Here is a 19892-nt window from a genome sequence, read left to right as displayed (position 1 = left end):
CGAGCGCCTTCGCGCCTGATTAACTTAGTTTCCCCTTGGGATGTCAACGGTTGCCTCATTGGCTCTCATCGGTTCCGCGACCAACCCGCTTAATTAATGAAAGAGATCTCTCGCTGAAGTGTTCATATATAAATAATAACAACTAACAGCTGAACTAAGAACTACGCATAGGCAACTTTTCTTTAACTGTAGCACTCATTGTGATCACAGTTACACGTTGACAATATCCAGTACGAGCACAGTGCCGTTCGTACGCTACAAGTTTTTCATTGTAACTTCGCAGTTTTATTGTCGTACATTATGCATAGGAGGCTCAAGCCCGCCGGATCCGTTTATCTAAGTGGGCGTTCTCGCGGAGCGGGGCGAAGCCTCGAGCCGCGGCTGCGAAGTGTGGGAGCGTGACGTCAGCGGCCAACGCCAGTGCGCGGGCCTAGGATGGCGTCGCGTGGTTAGAGAAACGGGAGCAGATGCGCGCCTTGTGTAAAAGGATGACGTAGCGTGGGAAACAAAACATGAAGACGCTGGCTCGCGCTCTCGGCTACTACGCCACATCGTTATTCTGGTAGGTGGCGTCGTGAGTCTTCATACGCGGTGATTGGCATATCGTAAACCACCAGCGTAGTGGTTGCTGCGTTGGAGCGGAGCGTTACGCCCGTATTCAAGAACGTTCCTCGAGTCAACACACCACCACGACTCAAGAGAGAAGATGCCACCGCCATCCCTCCACAGAAGTGGTCACTGAGCTTCATGATCATTCACGGGAATTCTTGAGAATTGTCGCGTCTTTATCAGTCGAGAAGCGGCGCTGTGCTCAACAAGGTAGAGTGGAGTAAGAGCTTCGAGTCGAGGGCTGTTTGAGAATACGGGAGTTAGTCCTCCAAAGCAAACGAAGGTGTCTCAGCCGAACACAAGGTATCTCCTTAAGGAAATCAAGGTGTCCCAACAGAACTCCAAAGACGGACCCGTGCTTACGCATTTATAACGAACCTGCAAAAGATCATCCCAAATTTTATTTTAAGAAACAATTAATACAGGCTAGATATACCGGGTGTTCAAAATTAAGCTTTATGGCTTTCTTAAAATTATGCACTGGGAGGCACATGCAGACCACCTGCGCAAATCAGTTATGTGGCCAGGCGGACACAAAGTGAGATGATAATTATTGCTGTCAGCAGTCCAATTAACCAAAATTGAATAATTAACTTTTTATTGACTGCAGTGTGTATGTTTGTATTCAAAAGTTAGAGGCAGTCGTGTTTCTACACAGTTTCACTTGGAAGAATTCTCCTAGCGTGTCTGTGCTCCGAGATATCCAACTCCAAATTTTAATTGTCATTCGCATGATTACGCATGCAAGAGAGTGAGGATCGGCGCAAAGCTCCTCCCTGATGTGACGCAGCTGTTGCGTGCGGCGTTTAGTCTGACAACGGGGCGGAGGCATTGGCAAAGATAATAACTGTCCACCTTCCCCTCACGGCTGGCGAAATGAAAAAAAAAACTAAGAACCTGTAACCGGCTGTCGTAACACGCGACCGCGCAGCCTGTAAAGATGGCGGCAGCTGCCATGCCGACATAATGGCGCGAGCGGAGAAGCCGGAGGGTAGTACGCGTGCGTAATGGTGACTAGACGACCGGGCATGGTCCTTGTCTGGGCTAGGCAAATAAAGTGACTGCTGATTTCCATGTATTGTAAGTTTTATTGAAATCAAGAGCAACAACTGCACCATCAACAGCAGAAACCTTTTTAGCTATGCTAACGAATATTTCATACTGCCGCTTTAAGTTTGGTGTTGTCGTGCACAAATCTCATGACAACATTTCACCCATCAAGATGTCAATGCCCTAAAAATGTCCAAAATGCCTCCCTTCCACAGCAACGCAAAGCATAAACCGCTCTCGCGTCGACTCGATTATTTTGCGCAGTACGACAATTGAAGTTTGGAGTCAGATATCTCGGAGCACGGACACGCTAGAATAATTCTTCCGACTGATACTGTTTAGAAATACGACTGTCTCTAAGTTTTCAATACAAACATACCCACTTACTGCAGTCAACCAAAAATAATTGTTCAATTTTAGTTAATTGGGCTGCTCACAGCGATAATTATCATCTCACTTTGTGCCCCCTTAGCCACATAACTTATTTGCACAGGTGGTCTTCGCGTGCCTCCCAGTGCCTAACGTTAAGAAAACCATAAAGCTTAGTTTTGAACACCTTGTATTACCAGGCGCATCATCCACCAAGCACATGGTTGTATTGGGTAACGTCCTTTTCCTATAAGCTCGGAGAAACCGATACCTGGCTTCGCTACAGGTACGTCTTCTTCCTCTTTCTGGGGTTTTACGTGCCAAAACCAATTCTGATTATGAGGCACGCTGTAGTGGAAGGCTCCGGATTAATTTTGACCACCTGGGGTTCTTTAACCTGCACTACAACGCAAGAACACGGGCGTTTTTGCATTTCGCCTCCATCGAAATGCGGCCGCCGCGGCCGGCATTTGATCCCGCGATCGCGTGCTCAACGCCTGAGCTGACTGAGCCACCACAGAGGGCTACAGGTGTTACTCTAGCCGTATAAAACGCGGGTTTATTGTGAGCAAAAACGGTATATTTCGGTAAATAAGAAAGGCTACTATCATCATCATCATTGACAGAAGCTGACCCCCCCCCCCCCCCCTCAGAAAAAACCTGGATCCGCCCCTGAAAGAAAGTATGATAGAAGTTTTAATGCTGCATTAGTATGGTGAACTGGAATATGGCAGTGTGTCGTCCGGGGGCGAAAACGTGACTCTTTTTACGATGACTACCTGGGATGCTGAAGCACTGCGGTCTACTGCTACTGTCGCTGCAGCCTGAGGTCATTAGAGAGTTTTAGAATAGGGGCCCCAAAAGTTTGGGGCCCCAAAGAGCTTTGCGGGTGTTAGCGTTGGGGATTGCAAGAGTGATGAGTTTTAGAATAGGGCTTTGCGTTTGCGAATAGCGTCATGCGCTTGCAGTGCCACTACGGTGTCAAAGAAAAACTATTCTAAATATTAAAATAAACTATACCATTTCATGATAGGAAGAGTAATTTTGACTTTCGTAGTTTTGCGTTTAATTGCAATTAAGATGTTATTCTGTTAGCAGCAATCGATTTATTGCGCCTAATTTTGAGTAACCAACTTGACGTACCTTCACCAGCCAAGCTAATCCACGTTAGGCCTACGAGCCATGAAATCGACAATCGAATTCAGAATCAGCGGCGTCTAATGAAGCAATCTTCATTACACACGTTATTTGAGAGAAAGCGACAACCGCAGTCACTTCTCCTAGCTTACGAACTTCACGCGTTACCACGAATCAAGCCGAGTTTGGCACTCGAGAGTAGCTATTTCAAAAAGAAAAAAAAAGAAAGACAAACATTGTGACGTCACATTCGGCAAAGGAGAGTTGTTCTCCTTTCTCACCTTCTCTCAGCTCACGCATGCGCAGCGACCACGGAGCCCTCGGGGGCGACGTTCAGGTCAAATTTCGAGTTATTTCGTGATTGAGAAAGGGCAACGTGTGTCTGCTGAGCGGTTGTTTAGCGCGAGTACAAAAATAAGCATATGTTTCTATGTGTGAGCTGGTGAATAACGGAGAGCCGAGACCAACTACGAAACGTAGCAGCAAGTTCGTGAGTGTTACTGTGATGAACTGACTTTAGTTCTTTTTTGTGGCTAACGCAAACCGCACGTGAAGGCTACAGGGTGCGTCGAACTCGCGCATGTTGTACGTGTATGTTAGACTAAACTTAGACTTATTTGCAGAGCTTATGCCAGTTCTGACCGAACAAGAAACACGTTTGGTCGAAGTGTCATTACTCATAGTCGAAGTGGTGCTTTACTTGAGCTGTAAGGGGTGTGGAAACAGCAAACGCTTTTTATAAGAAATTTAATTGAACATTAAAAATAAAAGGTGTTAACTTATATAGGCAATACAATGTTGCGGGCTACATTGCATTGCCCAGAAATATGAGGGCTAGTTGCTAACCTAACTAAACCATTATTTGTTCACAAAATTATTGCAGTTGGAATAATTGTGGGCAGTTCATTTTCATTATTTTGTATAACTGTTGCAGCTGTGGTTGAAATATAACTTTCGTACTGCTTAATATGATACTGTGACTTGTGTATGCAGTTTACACAGCTGTTTTCTCAAATAAAGTTTTACCATTGCTTTGACCTTGCTGTCAGCTCAAGAGAGGTTTTCACCGGGAACAGCATATGAAAACTTGGTTTTTATTCATGTGCCATATTAGCTTGGAGAGTTTTCAAAACTACTCTACCGAGTAGCTTTCACTGCATACGCACAGGAGATACAGATGTCAACAAAGGCATGCAAACGTCTTCACAAAAACATCAGTTGGACAAGCTAGTAAAAGCCACAATAGCGCTGATGCTGCTGTGAAGTTTACAGCTTGCGACACGAGGTTTCAGAAAGTCATTTCAGCTACTTGAAAAAAGTTAAAACGGGAAGTCACAATAAGAAATTTTGTGCCCGCACTAAAGCGAGGCACACTCATTTCAGTGGCGAAAAAGCTATGTTCCGGCAGTAGTAGTAGCACAAAACATTTATTAAAAACGGCACGAGCATTGAAGCTAGTTGAGCTTTTTCGCTTGCTGCAGGTAGGCTCCTTAGTTGCTGGTCGTGCGGATCCGAGTTGGTCAGCACTGCTTCCCACTGGTCAGGGGTTGGGCTGAGAATGGACGGAAGGTTGGGTGGGGTATGTGCGCATGGCTACACTGAGTGATATAAGGAGGCGCATTCATCACAGCAAGGACATCTATATGAGTATAAAGTGGGATGGGTGGCATCGTATAGAGCTAAGATGGGGATAAGTATTAGTCTGAAGTCTTCACCAGGCCACAGCCTCTTCAGGAGCAAGTCTTATGTGTGGGGGTGGTAGGGTACAGTGAGTCAAGCGATAGTGCTGTAGGAGATGAGTATAGGGTAGTGGTAAAGGCTCCATTTAAGTCTCAGCCAGGGTCTCAATTTGCAGTGCTCGGTTGGCTTGCGCTCGGGCTATGATGACAGGTTCCTTGGGTGTGAGTCATTACACTTAGGCAGAGCCTCATTTCAGGAAAGACGAAGCCATTTTTCCCCAAAACCAACGTAATATTCATTGCAAGAAAAAGAAAATAAGAGAACACTAAACAGCACACAGAAAGTGCAAAAAAATAATACAACTCGCCACGTGAGAAGTTCAAACTACTCTCGATCTAGAACTAAGAAAGACATACTCAAATCATCGAAAGTCTTAGTTACTCGGACAGTGGTTTGACAGCATGCACTGGTGCTTGTGTTGACGGCGGTAGTGGCTTGATGGGCAGTGGCACACGAGAGACGCGGGCGCACGGTAGAGCCAGTCCTGGGCGGTGGGGTCCAAGGCCATCGAAGTGCGACCGCTACAGCTGAGCAGCACACGTACTGGTTTCTTGGCTCGCGGTTCTGCCCTGGCGCATCTCACCAGCATCGCTCAAGGCCTCTGGTCGCCCCAGGTGACCTCTGCTCTCCACACGGTGGCTCAGGATCAGCAGCAGGAGCTCAGGATCAGCACCAGGAGCAGGAACGCCAACAGCAGCAGGAATAGCAGAGCCCTATGCTCGGCGGATCTCTCCAGGGACAGCCAGGGTCGTCCTGGTTCTGTCGAGGCTCTCGGGTTCGAGTCTGGACACCGACGACACTGACACCAGCGATCTTCGAACCCCTATCTCCGAGCGTTCCAGTCTGTCCCCTTCTTTCTCCTCGTACCTGTGGTTTCGTGCCCACCACTAATTGGTTGATCCTCTCTCACTCGTCCGGCCGCTCGTGCCACCGCCCGCCAACATCGTCTTCCTTGTTGGCCACTCGATGGTGTTAGGAGCTGCTGCTCCTCCGCAGTGTTTTGTTGCTCTCCACTCACTCATGACATGGGCGCAGGCCCGTGTCAGTGTGCAGTGAGGTGGCGTCCGCAAGTTGTCGATGATGTTGTGATAGTGGTTCTACAGTTGTCAAGGAGGCCCTCGATATAGTCATGTGTGCGTGATTTGCAGTTGGTGTTGCTCAGATTCTCTAGAATGGTATGGTGTGCCACATGGTCAAAAACTTCCTTGAGCTCTAAGGCAAGAATGGCTTTTGAGCTATCAGGTGTGACATGGTCGAGGACTTCTTCCTTCAGTTGAAGTAGAATATCTTGGGTGGGAAGATTGGGTCGGAAACCAAACATCATGTCTGGGAGGAGATGCTGGTCCTGTATGTGATGTTCAACTCTTTCGTGGACAATATGCTCAAAGAGCTTTCCCGGACAGGATCTCGGTGATATGGGGTGCCATAGGTTGCTGAGACAGAGCGTTTTACCCGGTATGGGCAATTAACGTGATCTCGGCATTCTTCCATCCTGCTACCCATCTTCCAATGTTTGTTAACAAGGTTAAGTGTGACCTGCAGGGAGTAGTCGTCTAGGTTCCGGAGGATTTTATTAGTGATTCAGTCGCGACTAGGTGTCGTGTTGCGAGTAAGTTAAGAGCTTGCACAAGTTCAGATGAAATGATTGGCTGATGTAGTGTCTCATTTGGAGACCCCGTACATTCAGGAGGAATTTCAACAGGTGTGCCTAGATCTCTGATGTACTTTAAGATCTTGAAGGAGTTGGTCGTTAGTTCCAGGATAGTTGTAAAGAATTCACTTCATGGTGTGCTTGTTTTGGGTGGCATCAAGAAAGTGCCGGCGAATATGCCATGTTTTGGCTGTGCCAAGTGTACCTTGTATAGCATTGCACATCTGACCACAGTTCTTTCGTGTGAGTTGATCGGCGTATTTCTCAGCGGCTGCGGTGAGGGCTGCAATGTGGACTTCCAGCATCTGTTGTATTTCTGTCTGCGCCATCTCATGGCGAGGCTGTGTCGGGCTTCCCAAAGGTGCAGGAGGTGTGGATCAATTGTTGGGTTGTCCGTGGTGAGTACTATGTTTTTGGAGTGTTTAATTGTCACTTGGATACCACTCAGCCATTCCTCAAGGTTATCGATGATGCTAAAACCAGTGGTCAGATGATCTTGTCTGAAGGCAATCCAGTCTGTTAGCTTGATGGTGCGGATTTTTCGACGCAGGAAGTTTCTTGTATGGATTGTGATATGAAGTATGCAGTGATCGCCACCTAGTGTCTCATTTGTGTTTCACCATTCGGCTAGCGGGAGTCGGTAGGATAGTGTGAAGTCAAGACATGTCTCGATGCTGCTGCCCACTCTTGTAAGGTGTCGAGAATCCATGCGGATGGTGAGCTGATGTTGCTGTATCACATTATATTGTCACGGGGATTGGACTTGCCGGACCGCTTGCGAGAAAGGACGAACAAGTGTCCGCGTCTAGTGCCGCGACGTCGCATTCATCAAGCGCAGACACGTTGGCCACTGAGATGCCTTACGGGAGAGCTTGGGTCGAGTTGCTGAAGTTGAGAAGTGGGAGCTGGACGTGGTTGTCGACAACAGTCACGAGGGTGTGTGGCACAGCAATATTTCTGGTCAGCAGTACTTCAACTAGCGGAGACACTATGTAGTCGCCGTCTGGAACTGGTGATGCCGTCGTCAAGGCAACACACGTGGCGGCTTGCGGTGCCAACCGAACATAATCGACAGAGCATAAGCGGTGTGCCAGTACATCTGGAACAGCCGCCAGTTGAGGAAGCTCAAGTTGAAGGACGCCAGTTGCACAGTCAATGAGAGCAGCATGGGCCGAGAAAAAATCGAGTCCGAGAATGACCTCGTTGGGGCATTGCTCGAGAACTGTAAACAAAACAGATATATGGTGACCGGCGATGGTGATGCGAGCTGTGCACATTCCGATGACTGCGGGACTTCTTCCATCAGCGACACGAATAATACCAGTAGCGGCGGGGGTAAGTAATTTCTTAAGGCAACGACGAAGGTGATTACTCATCACTGATATTTGTGCCCCAGTATTGACGAGTGCGGGAACAGTTAAGCCGTCAACATCAAAGTCGATCAAGTTTCGTTGCATCGGCAATATGAGGAGAGGATTTGATGTGGAAGTCGAAGATGCAGCGTCACCTCTAAGAGCTGCATCCCTTAGTTTCCCTGTTGAAGGTTGAGCGGCGATGTCGGACGTCGTCGTAGAGGCGAAGGAGACGACGACCGACGCGCTGGCGGTGAACGGGACTGGTGACCTCGGGGCGACGGGGAACGGCTGTGCGGCATAGGGGTGGCATCGACGTTGTACAGCTCAAAAGGCTTGAAGCGGCGGTAGCTGTCAGTGTTGTATGGCTGGTATGGCTGAGCGGGCTGAAAACGGCGGTAGTTGTCAGTGCGGCTAGCAGTGTCATCCCGGGTTAACGGCGACACCCAACGGTTGTTGCAATGGCGCACGACGTGACCGATACGGCGGCAGTGGAAGCAAATCGGCCGATCATCTGCCGTCCACCATTCAGCCGGATTACGAGAGCGCGGATAAAACCGTTGTTTCTGGGGCGGTGATCTTGGGCGAGGCGGCGACCAAGGGTGAAAGTCAGTTGTCCGAGACTGAGCAACGGTGCAGACGGCGAAACCCAAGTTGCCGAGTTCCTCCCGCACAATGGACGGGACCATGGAAACAGCCAGCACGTGAAAATCGCCGTGGCCGTTGTTGGGGAGAGCAGGAGAAATAGCTTCGATTTCCCGACGGACGATTCGTGTAATTTCCGATGGTGCCGATGACTGCAGACGAGAGGCCTGTCCGTCTTCGCATGATGACGTCGGGGCGGTGTTCGGTAGCCGAGCGAATGACCTTGCAATACGCCGGCTTTTGGCCTGCTCAAAACGCCGACATTCTTCAATAATTGCGTCGATGGTCGCACAATTTCGGCACAGTAATTGGTTGAACGCATCGTCTGCGAATCCCTTTAGTACGTGGCGAACCTTGTCCGACTCCGTCATGTCCATGTCCACTTTACGGCAAGAGCCAAGATGGCGCAGGTGGCGTGGTCGTGGTCTCGTCTGTCATAATGATGACCCCGACTCGACGACCACTGCGGAGCTCCGTTGTACAGCACTTCTTCTAGTACCCAGCACCTCCACCAAATTGTCACGGGGATTCGCAAGTACACGGGAGAGAAAATATTTATAGGCTGCTGCTACTACCAGAGAATGGCTGACAGCATCTCACGAGGCATATCCCATCTTCTTCCTCTTCGCGTAGCACAGCGGTCCTTTAATGGCAGGCTAATACGCAATGCCTCGTAACAATATAGTGTTGTATCTTTAGGCGTATTTGTGGTGCAGCCCCATGCTGCACGCGTGGCGTGGAAGCCACCTAGTTTGAGTAGTCCATTACAGCCTTCTAGCTGTTTGGTCTGTTGAATAAGGCGGTCGAAGTTCTCTTTCAAAAATGTGTAGATGTTGAGTACGTTGACGCTGGTGTCACTGCGGTCTCTAGGGGCAATTTCAATAAGGACATGGTCGGTGCCAGAGTCCGTAAAAGTATGGTTGATGGTTGTCAGGTGTGTACTCGTCAGAATCTCAGTGTCAGGTGCATACTCACATTCCCTTATCTCAGTGCAAAGCTCTTGTACAATGTTTGCAAGGGCCTGCTCTGTCGGGGTGGGGCTAGTATGCATATCCATTAATTGATGGAGGTGTGGTGGGGGTGTGGGACGTTTTGGGGGTTGCGGGAAGCAGCATTCTGCGCAGCTCACCTGTGGTTCCCTTGATGTGGTAATCTTGCAGGCTGGTCTGATTCGAGATTCCGATCTGCGTCTCATAGCTGATCTCGAACTTGATTGAGAATGATGACTAGTTTTTGGTGTAGTATCAGACGTAGGTCCATATTTGGATTGATGCGTTGACTGAGAGCAGGAGCAAGTCCTTCGAGGTTGGTCTTGTCGGGGTCGATGGGGCAACGGGGGTGGTGGTGAGGGTCTTTGAGGACACATTCGGAAGTCGTCGGATGGTTTCCTTGACACAGAGAACACTTCACTGTGCACTTGGGTTTGGGGACGAGGTTGAGAGTGCCGCATATTGAGCAGATGGATGTGTCGAAAGGTAGCAAAAGGTGCAGCTTGCTCAGTGCCCCATGAAAATTCAATGTCCGTCAGGAGGTGCGAGAGGGGACAAGCTGTGTCTGCAAAGTTCGTAACGAAGCATTGAAAGTAATAATAAAGGCTGAGAAACCTTCGAATCTCCTTAGAAAACCTGGCACAAGCAAGTCTTGAATAACATGAAGCTTGTCACGGTCAAGTGGAATTCCTTTAGCACTGACGAGGTGGCAAAGCACAGTTATTTGACGACACCCGAAATGGCACTTGGTAGAGTTCATTTGAAGGCCAGCATGAGAAAAAAAGGCACATGAAGTGGCACCAGCATGTGGGAGAAAAGACTGCAATATCATCAAGGTAGCTAAAGGCAAATGCACCACTTGTAGCTGCAAAAGGAGAGAGTCCGTCATCCATTCAAACATAGAGGTGTTATGCAGGCCAAATGGCATGAATTTAAACTGGTAAAGGCTGTAGGGTGGTTCAGAAACCACAGCGCACAAGGGCACAGCAGCAATATTCTTTGGCCTCTAGCACCAGGTGAAGTAGTTGGGAAGAATACACAGTAGACTACCATTAATTCAACTCCAGTTAATTCAGTTCCAACCGAAAGTTCCGGCTTGTGCCTATGCATGCTTATGGGCCCAAGCTTTCGTTATTTTTACTCTAAAATTTGACTTTGCTGGATAATTTGAACTTGACCAGTCGGCAAGCGCGCACCTCACTCCTATGGTAACCTCAATAACGACCCCTTAGCAGCAGTGTCTTGGCGAAGCTTAGGGGAGAGTGAATGCATTGAACTGGCCACGAAACTTCTCCATCACGCAATGGGGAGCTTCATACGCTGCCAACAGTGACTGTGTGGTGGCACCAAAGATTCAGAGAGGCCACGATGAGGGGACACTTGGCAAGCGGCTCAGGTATTTGCTGGTGTGTTTGTGTTCAGACCTATGGTGTTCAGTCGTCAGGCTATGTTTTTTATTTTATTTTAACAGCTTGGCTTACCGTTAGCTGGGACACAATATATTCATTCGTGTTTAAAGTGTGGTGAAATGAGCTTCTAAAGTTGAAATGCACAAGTGCCAGTTGTTCCAAATCAATTTTGAGGCTGTGTCAAACTTCCTCAGCGAATGTTAGGCCTAACGCAGCAGAAAAGTTCATGCACCCACTAACGACAGACCTGCTTTTGTAGTTAAGTTCTAGCCATAGTGATTTGAAGCGTTGTAAGGTGTGCACACAAGCAGGAAGTGGGGACACTGCAGAGCCAACATCAGTACATCACCGTTGTCGATCGAAGGCTGTCAGTCGCACTCGCCGGCGCTTTCATGAACGAAATGTGACTCCATATAGTGGTAGCCCTGCATGTATTTTTGACGACCTATAGAGGAGGTTGTAATATTCTTATGCTGATGCATTTGTTTGCCTCTTATGCCAAATGGGCAACAAGTAACAACCCCCACAATGCTGCAGTGTGCTTCATTGAGCCATGCGAGTGTACAGCAGGCACCAACATTTTCAAAAGAAGCTAAGCGCTCTTACTGAGCACTTATATTTACAGTTTCCTTTAACAATACTTCATCAGGCACACTGCATGCAGGATGAAGAGTTATAAAAAAAGCAAAAATTAGCTATCATTAGCACCCACTGTCTCCCATTCGCTGTTTTCAAAGGGGGCCTCTGACGTCGCCGGTCGCTCATATCATGCAGCTCGTCCTGTAAGTCTGATGCAATGATGCTCATATTTGCAAATTAGCATGTCTTGTAATTCTTCATCACAATTTTGTGTCAGAGCTATGCAGCTTATGTGATGTTTGAAGTGAACAACAGCCAACTGTGGCCAGTGTGTGCCAATGTGAACAAATACACCGCTCGCATAAATCTGTATTCAAACGCGAAAACTTTTGCACCATCTAACTGTTTCTTGCCGCGAATATGCTAATATGTTTTTGAAAATGAGTACCAAAAAATAGCAAGCAATTCAGCGCCAAAAATTCCACGACAGCCGCGTCGTCACAGGGAGCCGTTGTGTCACTGCAGTGTGGCAACAAAATCGTCTGACTTGTCTGCTTATGACTCCACTCCTGCCAACACAGCTGTTGCAGATCAGCAGACCAAAACTGACATTATGTCGGCCTATTGCTATCAGGCCTAAACTATTCTAAACCGCCAAATCAAGCTGACAACCTCCACCATTGCAGCCTCCTCATTTTCAGTGGCACTCTGAGCAGCAGCTGCTGTCCCTATAGCAAACTTGTCCTGAAGTTTCGTGACCAGCAGAAAAGTATTATCACAAGCTCTGCCTCAGGTGATGAACACATCGGTTGCACACGTATTTAGAGCTCAAAAGAAAGAGCGAGTGAATATGAGAAATTAACCGAAACAAGTTGCATCAATGTCCATAGCCATGCAACTTCACATGTGGAATGTTATCTACACTCTGCTGCAGCACATGACGCCGCTTGTTTGCTCGCTTAGGTGAAGGGCCACTCGGTGGTCGTCCCGCTGCTACTCGCTTGGAGCCTCTTGTCACTCCTGGACGTCGTCTTGAAGTTGCTGTGGGCTGCACTTTAATACAACGCCCACGCCTTAACTCGAGGCCTAAAGCAGCATCCATAGCCATCATGACCCCAATACCACGCTTCTGCTCTTGCAATCTCTTTAGGCGTTTAGTGCCACTGAGCAGGTGCCTTCTGTACGTTTCGTTGCCTTTCTCCTCAGCATGAATCTGCCGCATCTGCTCAAAGAGAGCTTCAAGGTTGTTGTCCACATCCTGCAACAATCATCATTTTGTAAGATATTGTTGGAAAAATTAGGTTTTCAGCAAATTACGACAGAGTATCTCCTAAGGAAGGGTCCTCCAGTATAAACTGCAGTACCCTTCCATGAACCCTGATATATTTTTAGATCAAAATCAACACCATAATTTAAAGACAAAGGGAGTCACACAAAGCTTCATATCGAAAATTGTCAAAGTATATAACATAAAAAGAGTTGTACGCATTCAGTAAAACAATAAATGGGGCTAGTTGGTGTATACTCGTTTTTTTTTGCATTGCTGAACATGTTAAATCAAAGAAATGCAAAATGAAAGGACAAAGCACAGACAAACACCTGTCCGTATTTGTTTATGAACACATGTATGTACATGGTGATATGCCTGGGATATAGGATGTAGCTAGACCATAATGTGATGACGTGATAGGCCATTACGGCATAGACCACCGCCACCTGCCTATCTCTGCTAATTCTATCTCCGCTTCTGTGAGCGTGATTGAGGCAGTGCTTATGCACTTGTCGGTGGCCATGAACTTGCAGCAATATTTGAGGGAACTAACATAATAACCTGTTTAGATACGAAGATGGCTATGTAGGCTATATGAAGCAAGAACAAAAAGAACCAATAAGTGATACAAAAACTGTGCTACAGAAATTGTGCTATATTGTTGTGCTGAAGGCATGCATGCATATGATGTCCTTTGCAATAGGCCGCAAAGGCAATCCAAAGTTGGATTGCTCTGTAAATTTGAAAATAATTTTAAGTAGATGAAATAGGGCCAGATTGGGCAGTCGAGAGCCTTTCTGTGTGATGTAGATTGAGGGAGGTCAACGAGGCTTGCATGCAAGGTGTGCTGGTCTTGCAAGCGTGGGGAACGAAAGTGACGAATAACACACTGATTAGTGACCATGTCAAAGCACTGGCACCGTGTCTCCAGATGGCAACAGTGGTTACACATCACTTATATCATGGAACCAGGGGGTGACCACGTTCATTTACTATCTGGACATTTTACTATTTAGGATGCGCATGTGCCAGTTGTACAAATGCATGCTCCTAAAACAGTCTATTCTTGATTTGTGGTGCTATCTAGCACTGAGCAGGAAAAACGAACGTGTATGCATGGTTTCCGAGATGGTGTGCACAGTGCCTGCACGACGCTTTGCGCAGCAGCTCGTAGGTCATGAAGGATGCCTCCAGTTGCGGAGCTTCCGTTCAGGCACCTGATGCATTGTGCTGATACAAAGGGCACCTACAGCTACGTCACAGCACAATGTGGCCGGTAAGAAACCCCAGCCTAAAGAGACAGTTGCACATGATTAATTAAATTCATTTGTGCTAAGTCAGCGCAGCTCTCAGGCGTGCCATTTTGAAGAAATGACAGTGTGTAGAAGAACATGCCCATAGAATTTCATAGAGATTCGCCGACCTCAAGAAATCGTTGCAGTCACCCTTTAAGCACAACTGCCGCAGCTAGTAAATTTAGTGGCAACACTTGTTAAAGAGACTGCATGAAGTTCATGAAAAAAATCTACACTAGTGAACAGGGGTGTTCTAGCTTGCAGAAGCTTAAACAATGTGGGAAAATTCGAACTTCCCTTTACACACAAGGCGGCAGCTATCATGCACATCGGTCCAAACTGCTTTATATACAGTTTGCCTGGTATAGTTGCATCATTATAATGTATACCGGCTTCCAATGATTCACACAATAAGGCACTGGCATGCCAGTCAACTCTGCCCAAATGTTACAAACTACATGAGTAGAATGTCATATGCTCGACTACTTTCAGTCAGCCAGTGACATGTTTTTTACTTGACACGATTTGCTGCTATATATCTTTATACCCACTTTTGATTACCCTGAGCATGGAAAGTGGCGCACACCTGACTGTCTTGCTGCTTGAGGCCTGATGTTGGACACACTTCTCGTCCAAGGACAGCTGGAGGGTCTGCTCTCTCTTCATTCTCGTTTGCATTAGCAGGACACATTTCTTGTTGAAGTGCTGGGCCATGCTCACTTTGCACTTCGTTGGTGTCACAGAAGTTTGAAAAAAACTCTATGCCTGGGCACAAATCTCCGAGGGCCAGTCTTCCCAGTTCATGGCGGTCAGTTATTGTCAGTGCTGGGCAGTTCGGAAAAATACCACCAAAATGTTTGTGTACAAGCGCCTGGTGCTTGCAGAAGGCACCTGTGCAACCAGCTCGGCATGTACACGTGCCTATATCTCCGCACACATCATAAATTTCGCCGTTCTTTTGGAAGCTTGGCACCAAAAAGCAGTTGTCCCCAAGTGAGACGACTGATGCCTGAGCTCCTTCTGGTGTTTTCTTCAGACGGCTGTCGTAGAGCAGCTGGTGTGTGGGGACATGGTTGTGCGCGTGCTTTAAAATTCTGCTCTTGAAGTAGAGCTCCCATACTTCTGATATTGATTCCACTAGAGCCACAGCATTAAATGCTTTTGTTCTTGAAAGAACAATATCTTTCAAAATCCGAATGGAAGCCTCTGCAAAATTATTGGTGTTGTGGCCACGTGTTGTGAGCTTGCTACGAAACAACAGCACCCACTCTTCTTTCCGGTCCAAAAAGGCTTCCACACGTGATAGATACGATGTGTGGGAACTCTCTCGGAAGTTTTTGATAGCACTCTCCAGCTTTTCAGTGCTGTCAGCATACATGATCTGAAAGAAATCAATGCAGCAATTCATTCAAGAAGCTATAGTATTATCCATTTCATGTTGTTTCAAAATGCTTAGGGAAAACTGGAATATCTCAGTGCACTTTTAGTCAGAGTGCATAAAAAAATTGTTAGCTCTCCAGTGCCGGTGACTAGTATTAGTAAAAGACACTTTTATGAAGCTTCCACCTGCTTTTAATTAGTTGGATCTCTTTAATGCTTCGACATTTATGCCAGCATTAGTAAAAGACATACTTCTGTGAAGCTTCCACCTGCTTTTAATTAGTTGCAGCTCTTTAATGCTTTGACAATTATGCCAGCAGCCAACTTATCACCTGTGATCGGTGACAAATGGTAAAGCTCTGCGCACTATCAACGGTGAAGCACATACTACCAAAACTTCTCCTAGTACCGTATGAGTGCAAAACTGCTTCTGGGGCACACACCTGCCGGAATGCTGACATGAGACTTCTTCTCTGCTCTTTTCCGATGTTGTTGCAAGCTGCCGTGAGCCACCTCCACTCTGCTTGTGCAACATGAAAAAAGCAAAGCAGCTGTGTCCCCTGGGGCCAAACAGCTTGCAGGGCTGCTTTCTCTGCGGCAGAATTATCCGTCATGAAGGCTTGAGGATACTACAAATAGAGCAACAACGCATTTAGAACAGTCAACTAAGAACTTGTGGAAGGCATACATGTCAACCCTTAAATAAAAAATATCCAAGAAATTGTTTTCTATTGTCTGTAATTTTTATTCATGTTTCTAGTGGCAGATTATGTCTGTCTTGTACTGTATTTTTTTAATCAGTCCACACCAAACTACGCACAAGTACAGTTTTATCAAACAAAATTCAGGCAAAATTATACTTCAGCATACCAAAGCCCTTGAAACAAAGGGCAGTGTAACATGCGCTTTAACATAAACTTACTTCCAAATCAGTATATAAATACTAAAAAATAACTACACGCTACGTAGCCAATGTTACTTGACCAAATCTCATACAAACAGGCCCCTGAGACACATAGGCGAAAAATCATGTAAAACAACATTAAAAAATTACTTTAACCAAAATTGCCACTCGTTGAGCCATTCATGCTCTTGGTAAAGATAATTCACCTCTTTTTTTTGGAGAAGTGAACAGACAGTTCACTGATGCAAGTGTCAGCATGACAATTTTTGTATCATTTTTTTATGTTACTTCTTACTGCACTGCAGTGCTAATACTGGGGCTCATGCCTAATATGCAAGCCAAGGTGACCTGCGGTAGCATAAGCACAAGTGCTCGCATAAGCAAAAAATGACAAAGCAGCAGCATGAATCTAAGTACAGTTATATCCTTTTCAGGTGACAATTATTTTTCTTGCCTGTTTTTTTACATCCTCGGAATCATAAAATGCAGACTCCATGCGAAAACTCACTACAGGAACATCAGACATGAGGACATCGACTCTATCATGTCTAGCAGGCTTAAGAAGCACACATCCAGCCTCTTGAAAATTATGACAGGTGCAATGCATTATGAAAAACAATAAAAGAAGTGAACCCGCTACATATGACAACATACTCACACCAAGGAAAAATTTGCCACTGTCTACCTTTGCACTCGTTTTACTAAAACATTTTGTACATCTCATTCAGACTTGCAGCACAATTGCAATCAGAAGTGTTTCAAGATGCATGCAACACAGTTTAAATATAACTTTTTTTTGCTGTTGATGAACTATCTTGGCATACACGATTGCGTATGTAGTGCCTGAAAGGGATGCCAGAGGCCATTAACGACAACATAGGCCCACTGCAGCAGTGTTGAGCGCAGGGCTTCCTTCTGCTGGACATACAATGCCGGTTGTGCAGATGATGTGTCACCTGGCAATATCTGCCATCTGAGCAGCTTCGTGCAAAAAACATTAACAAGCTTATTTGACTCCACAGCTGGGCCTATATAATTGTGTGTGAGAGCTTAGCATGCTCAAAAGTGCATTTACACAGAGTTTCGATGGAATAATAAAGGTGTCTATTCAAATAAACACGGGTTGCTTTTCAGCTTTCTTTCTGGTAAAGTGTTCGCACTTTAATAAGAATCGTTGGTTTTGATCTAATTTACTTACCTACATAAATCTAGAAATCCGATTAACCAAATAGATTAAGATGTTTTGATTATTCGCGTGGAAATTTTTAAGCTTTGCCAAGCATTAGTAGAAGGAATATTACAGTAAGCTGTCATAGCAGTACAACCATAGTGTTGTGACCACTATGGAGCTATGCTACCAGAATAACGCTATTGCTGTTAGCACTGAACATTACCACGGGTTCACTGTCTTAACTAAGCTTAAAGGCTCCTTCATAAAGGATCATAGAAGTCATATTTATCATTAAGATAAATATCATATTCACTGTCTTTTTTATTATTAATAAATGTCTTTCTCTCTCTTTAACCGAAGCATACAACACCCCATTTTGAAATCTCAAGGGAAGCCGCACCTTTGACTCCATATTTTTCAGACACTTACACTGAGCCCTCCAAAGCAGGTTGGGTAGTTTTCCTTTAGCAGTGTGAATGCAGTGCGGTAGCATTCTGCTGACTGGGAGTTGTGGATGAGCACAGCAACAGGTAGCCGCACCAGCATTTGTGGCAGTCAGCAGTACTGTGAGAGTGCTATGCGAGGCATCACAGGATGATGTTGAATCTATAAAAATAATTTCACTTGCTGCACTCAGTTCCTGTCTGCGTTTCATTATTGGGGTCACAACCAAGACCACCCAGAACTGGCCATCCTCTGACCGACCCAGCTTGACATCGAGGCATCGAGGGCCTGCATTGAGTGAAGAAATGCAAGATGGTGACTTCTGTGGACATAACATGTTAGTGTTTTGCATTAGAACTAAATGTGACTAAGAGTATAGACCTGTTTAAGCAGGCGGGTTTGCAATTAATTTTTGAATGGGGGTGTCAGCAGGAACTAGAACCAAAAGCTCCATAAGTTCATGTGAACTGGAACCAGACAGTAATGTCACACATTTGTCAGTTAAGAACAAAAGAAAATTAATCCCAGTTTCTAATTTCATGGATCCAAAGTGCTCAATTTATCATTTCTACAAACAGGAATCCTTAACGCCAGTCAACTGACGTGACAGTTCACAACTGCGTTGGTGTTTCTTCTTTTTATTTAAAGTGCCCGTGAGAACTGGGTCCCATGGTGAGAAACTGATGTTGAAGGCAGCATCAAACTTCAGAGATATGAGGGCCAGTAAAACGAAAATTATGAATTTGTAATCAAGTTCAGAAATTATGTGCCACTGCCTTGTAAGTTTGCAACATTGTTGCTACTAGTGTTGTAAAAATTTTTCAGTAGCTGGCAGAGCAGTGCAGGTGAACAAACGTCATTGTCTCATTGTAAACATGGCCACCTCACTTGAGGTGGCTCAGAATGGTACTTTGAGACATGTAACAGAGAACAACTTTTTGTTATCAGATTTTTGACAACTTAAGGAGTAAAGCATACTGAAATTCATTGGAGAATGTAGGCTAAGTATGTGTAATGCGTGCTTGTTACAGCAGCAGCAGCAGGTAGAGAATTCACAATGGTGGGACATGTGAGACTCCTCACCTAGGTCAAGGACCTCAAGTTTTTAACACCAGTGACTATTGCAGCTGTCAAAGTGGTACTAAAGACAGATTGCCGGGTGACTGTGAATGAGCCACAGCTCTGGATTTAAGTAATAGATCAGCCAATCACATTGTTTATAACGTGCTCCAGTTTTAGAAAGTGTCAGCAAGATGGGTACCATTATAGTTTATAGAATAGCTTAAGCAAACTTGTAGATGTCTGTGAAAAACTAGTAGGCCACTTTGAACGAGATTTCCTTCCTTGGCTCCTTATTGGGGTTGAAACATGGGTCCACTACCACATCCCAAACAAAGGGAGTGAGCATGCAATGACGTAATTTGTCATTTACAAATGCAATAAAATTTCATACACAACCATCTGCAGAAAGAAAGGAAAAATCGACATCTACTCCTAAGTAGAATGAAGCTACAAAGGAAACGCCACACGGATTTCTCAAACAAAGTCTCATAGTTGAAGAACAATTCGTCATGGTCCGAGATGAATTTTTCTTCAACTATGAGGCTGTTTCTGAAAAACCTGTGTGGGTTTCCTTTGTACCTTCATGCTACATATGGGTGGATGTCGATTTTTCCTTTCATGAACCTTCCGCCACCTTGCGTAATTCCGCAGAACACGTTCACCATCTCCAAAAAGATTATACTTTGCCTTTTCTGGGATGAAAAACGCGAGACTTTGGAATATTGTCTTTGTCTACAGGGACCACAGTCACTAGTACCTTTTATTCAGGTCTGCTGAAAAACCATTTTAACATGGCATAAAACAAAGTGACATGGAATGCTGTCCGCAAGTGTCAT

General features: G+C 45.8%; 1 protein-coding gene across 1 annotated transcript in view; it reads right to left on the bottom strand.

The window, feature by feature from the left end:
- LOC119445154 (uncharacterized) overlaps positions 1-16089 on the bottom strand; it is a 33581-nt gene extending 17492 nt beyond the window's left edge. The window contains exons 1-3 of the mRNA XM_037709480.2: positions 15919-16089; positions 14682-15476; positions 12715-12788 (exon numbers count right to left, since the gene is read on the bottom strand). Of these exons, the coding sequence (XP_037565408.1) occupies positions 12715-12788; positions 14682-15476; positions 15919-16089 (1040 nt within the window). The remainder of the gene's footprint in view (positions 1-12714; positions 12789-14681; positions 15477-15918) is intronic.
- Positions 16090-19892: the final 3803 nt, after the last annotated feature.

The sequence above is a fragment of the Dermacentor silvarum genome, chromosome 1, assembly GCF_013339745.2.
Source record: "Dermacentor silvarum isolate Dsil-2018 chromosome 1, BIME_Dsil_1.4, whole genome shotgun sequence".
NCBI classification, from domain to species: Eukaryota; Metazoa; Arthropoda; class Arachnida; order Ixodida; family Ixodidae; genus Dermacentor; species Dermacentor silvarum.
The sequence above is the reverse complement of the archived record's forward strand: the minus strand, read 5'-3'. Positions and strand labels throughout refer to the sequence as shown.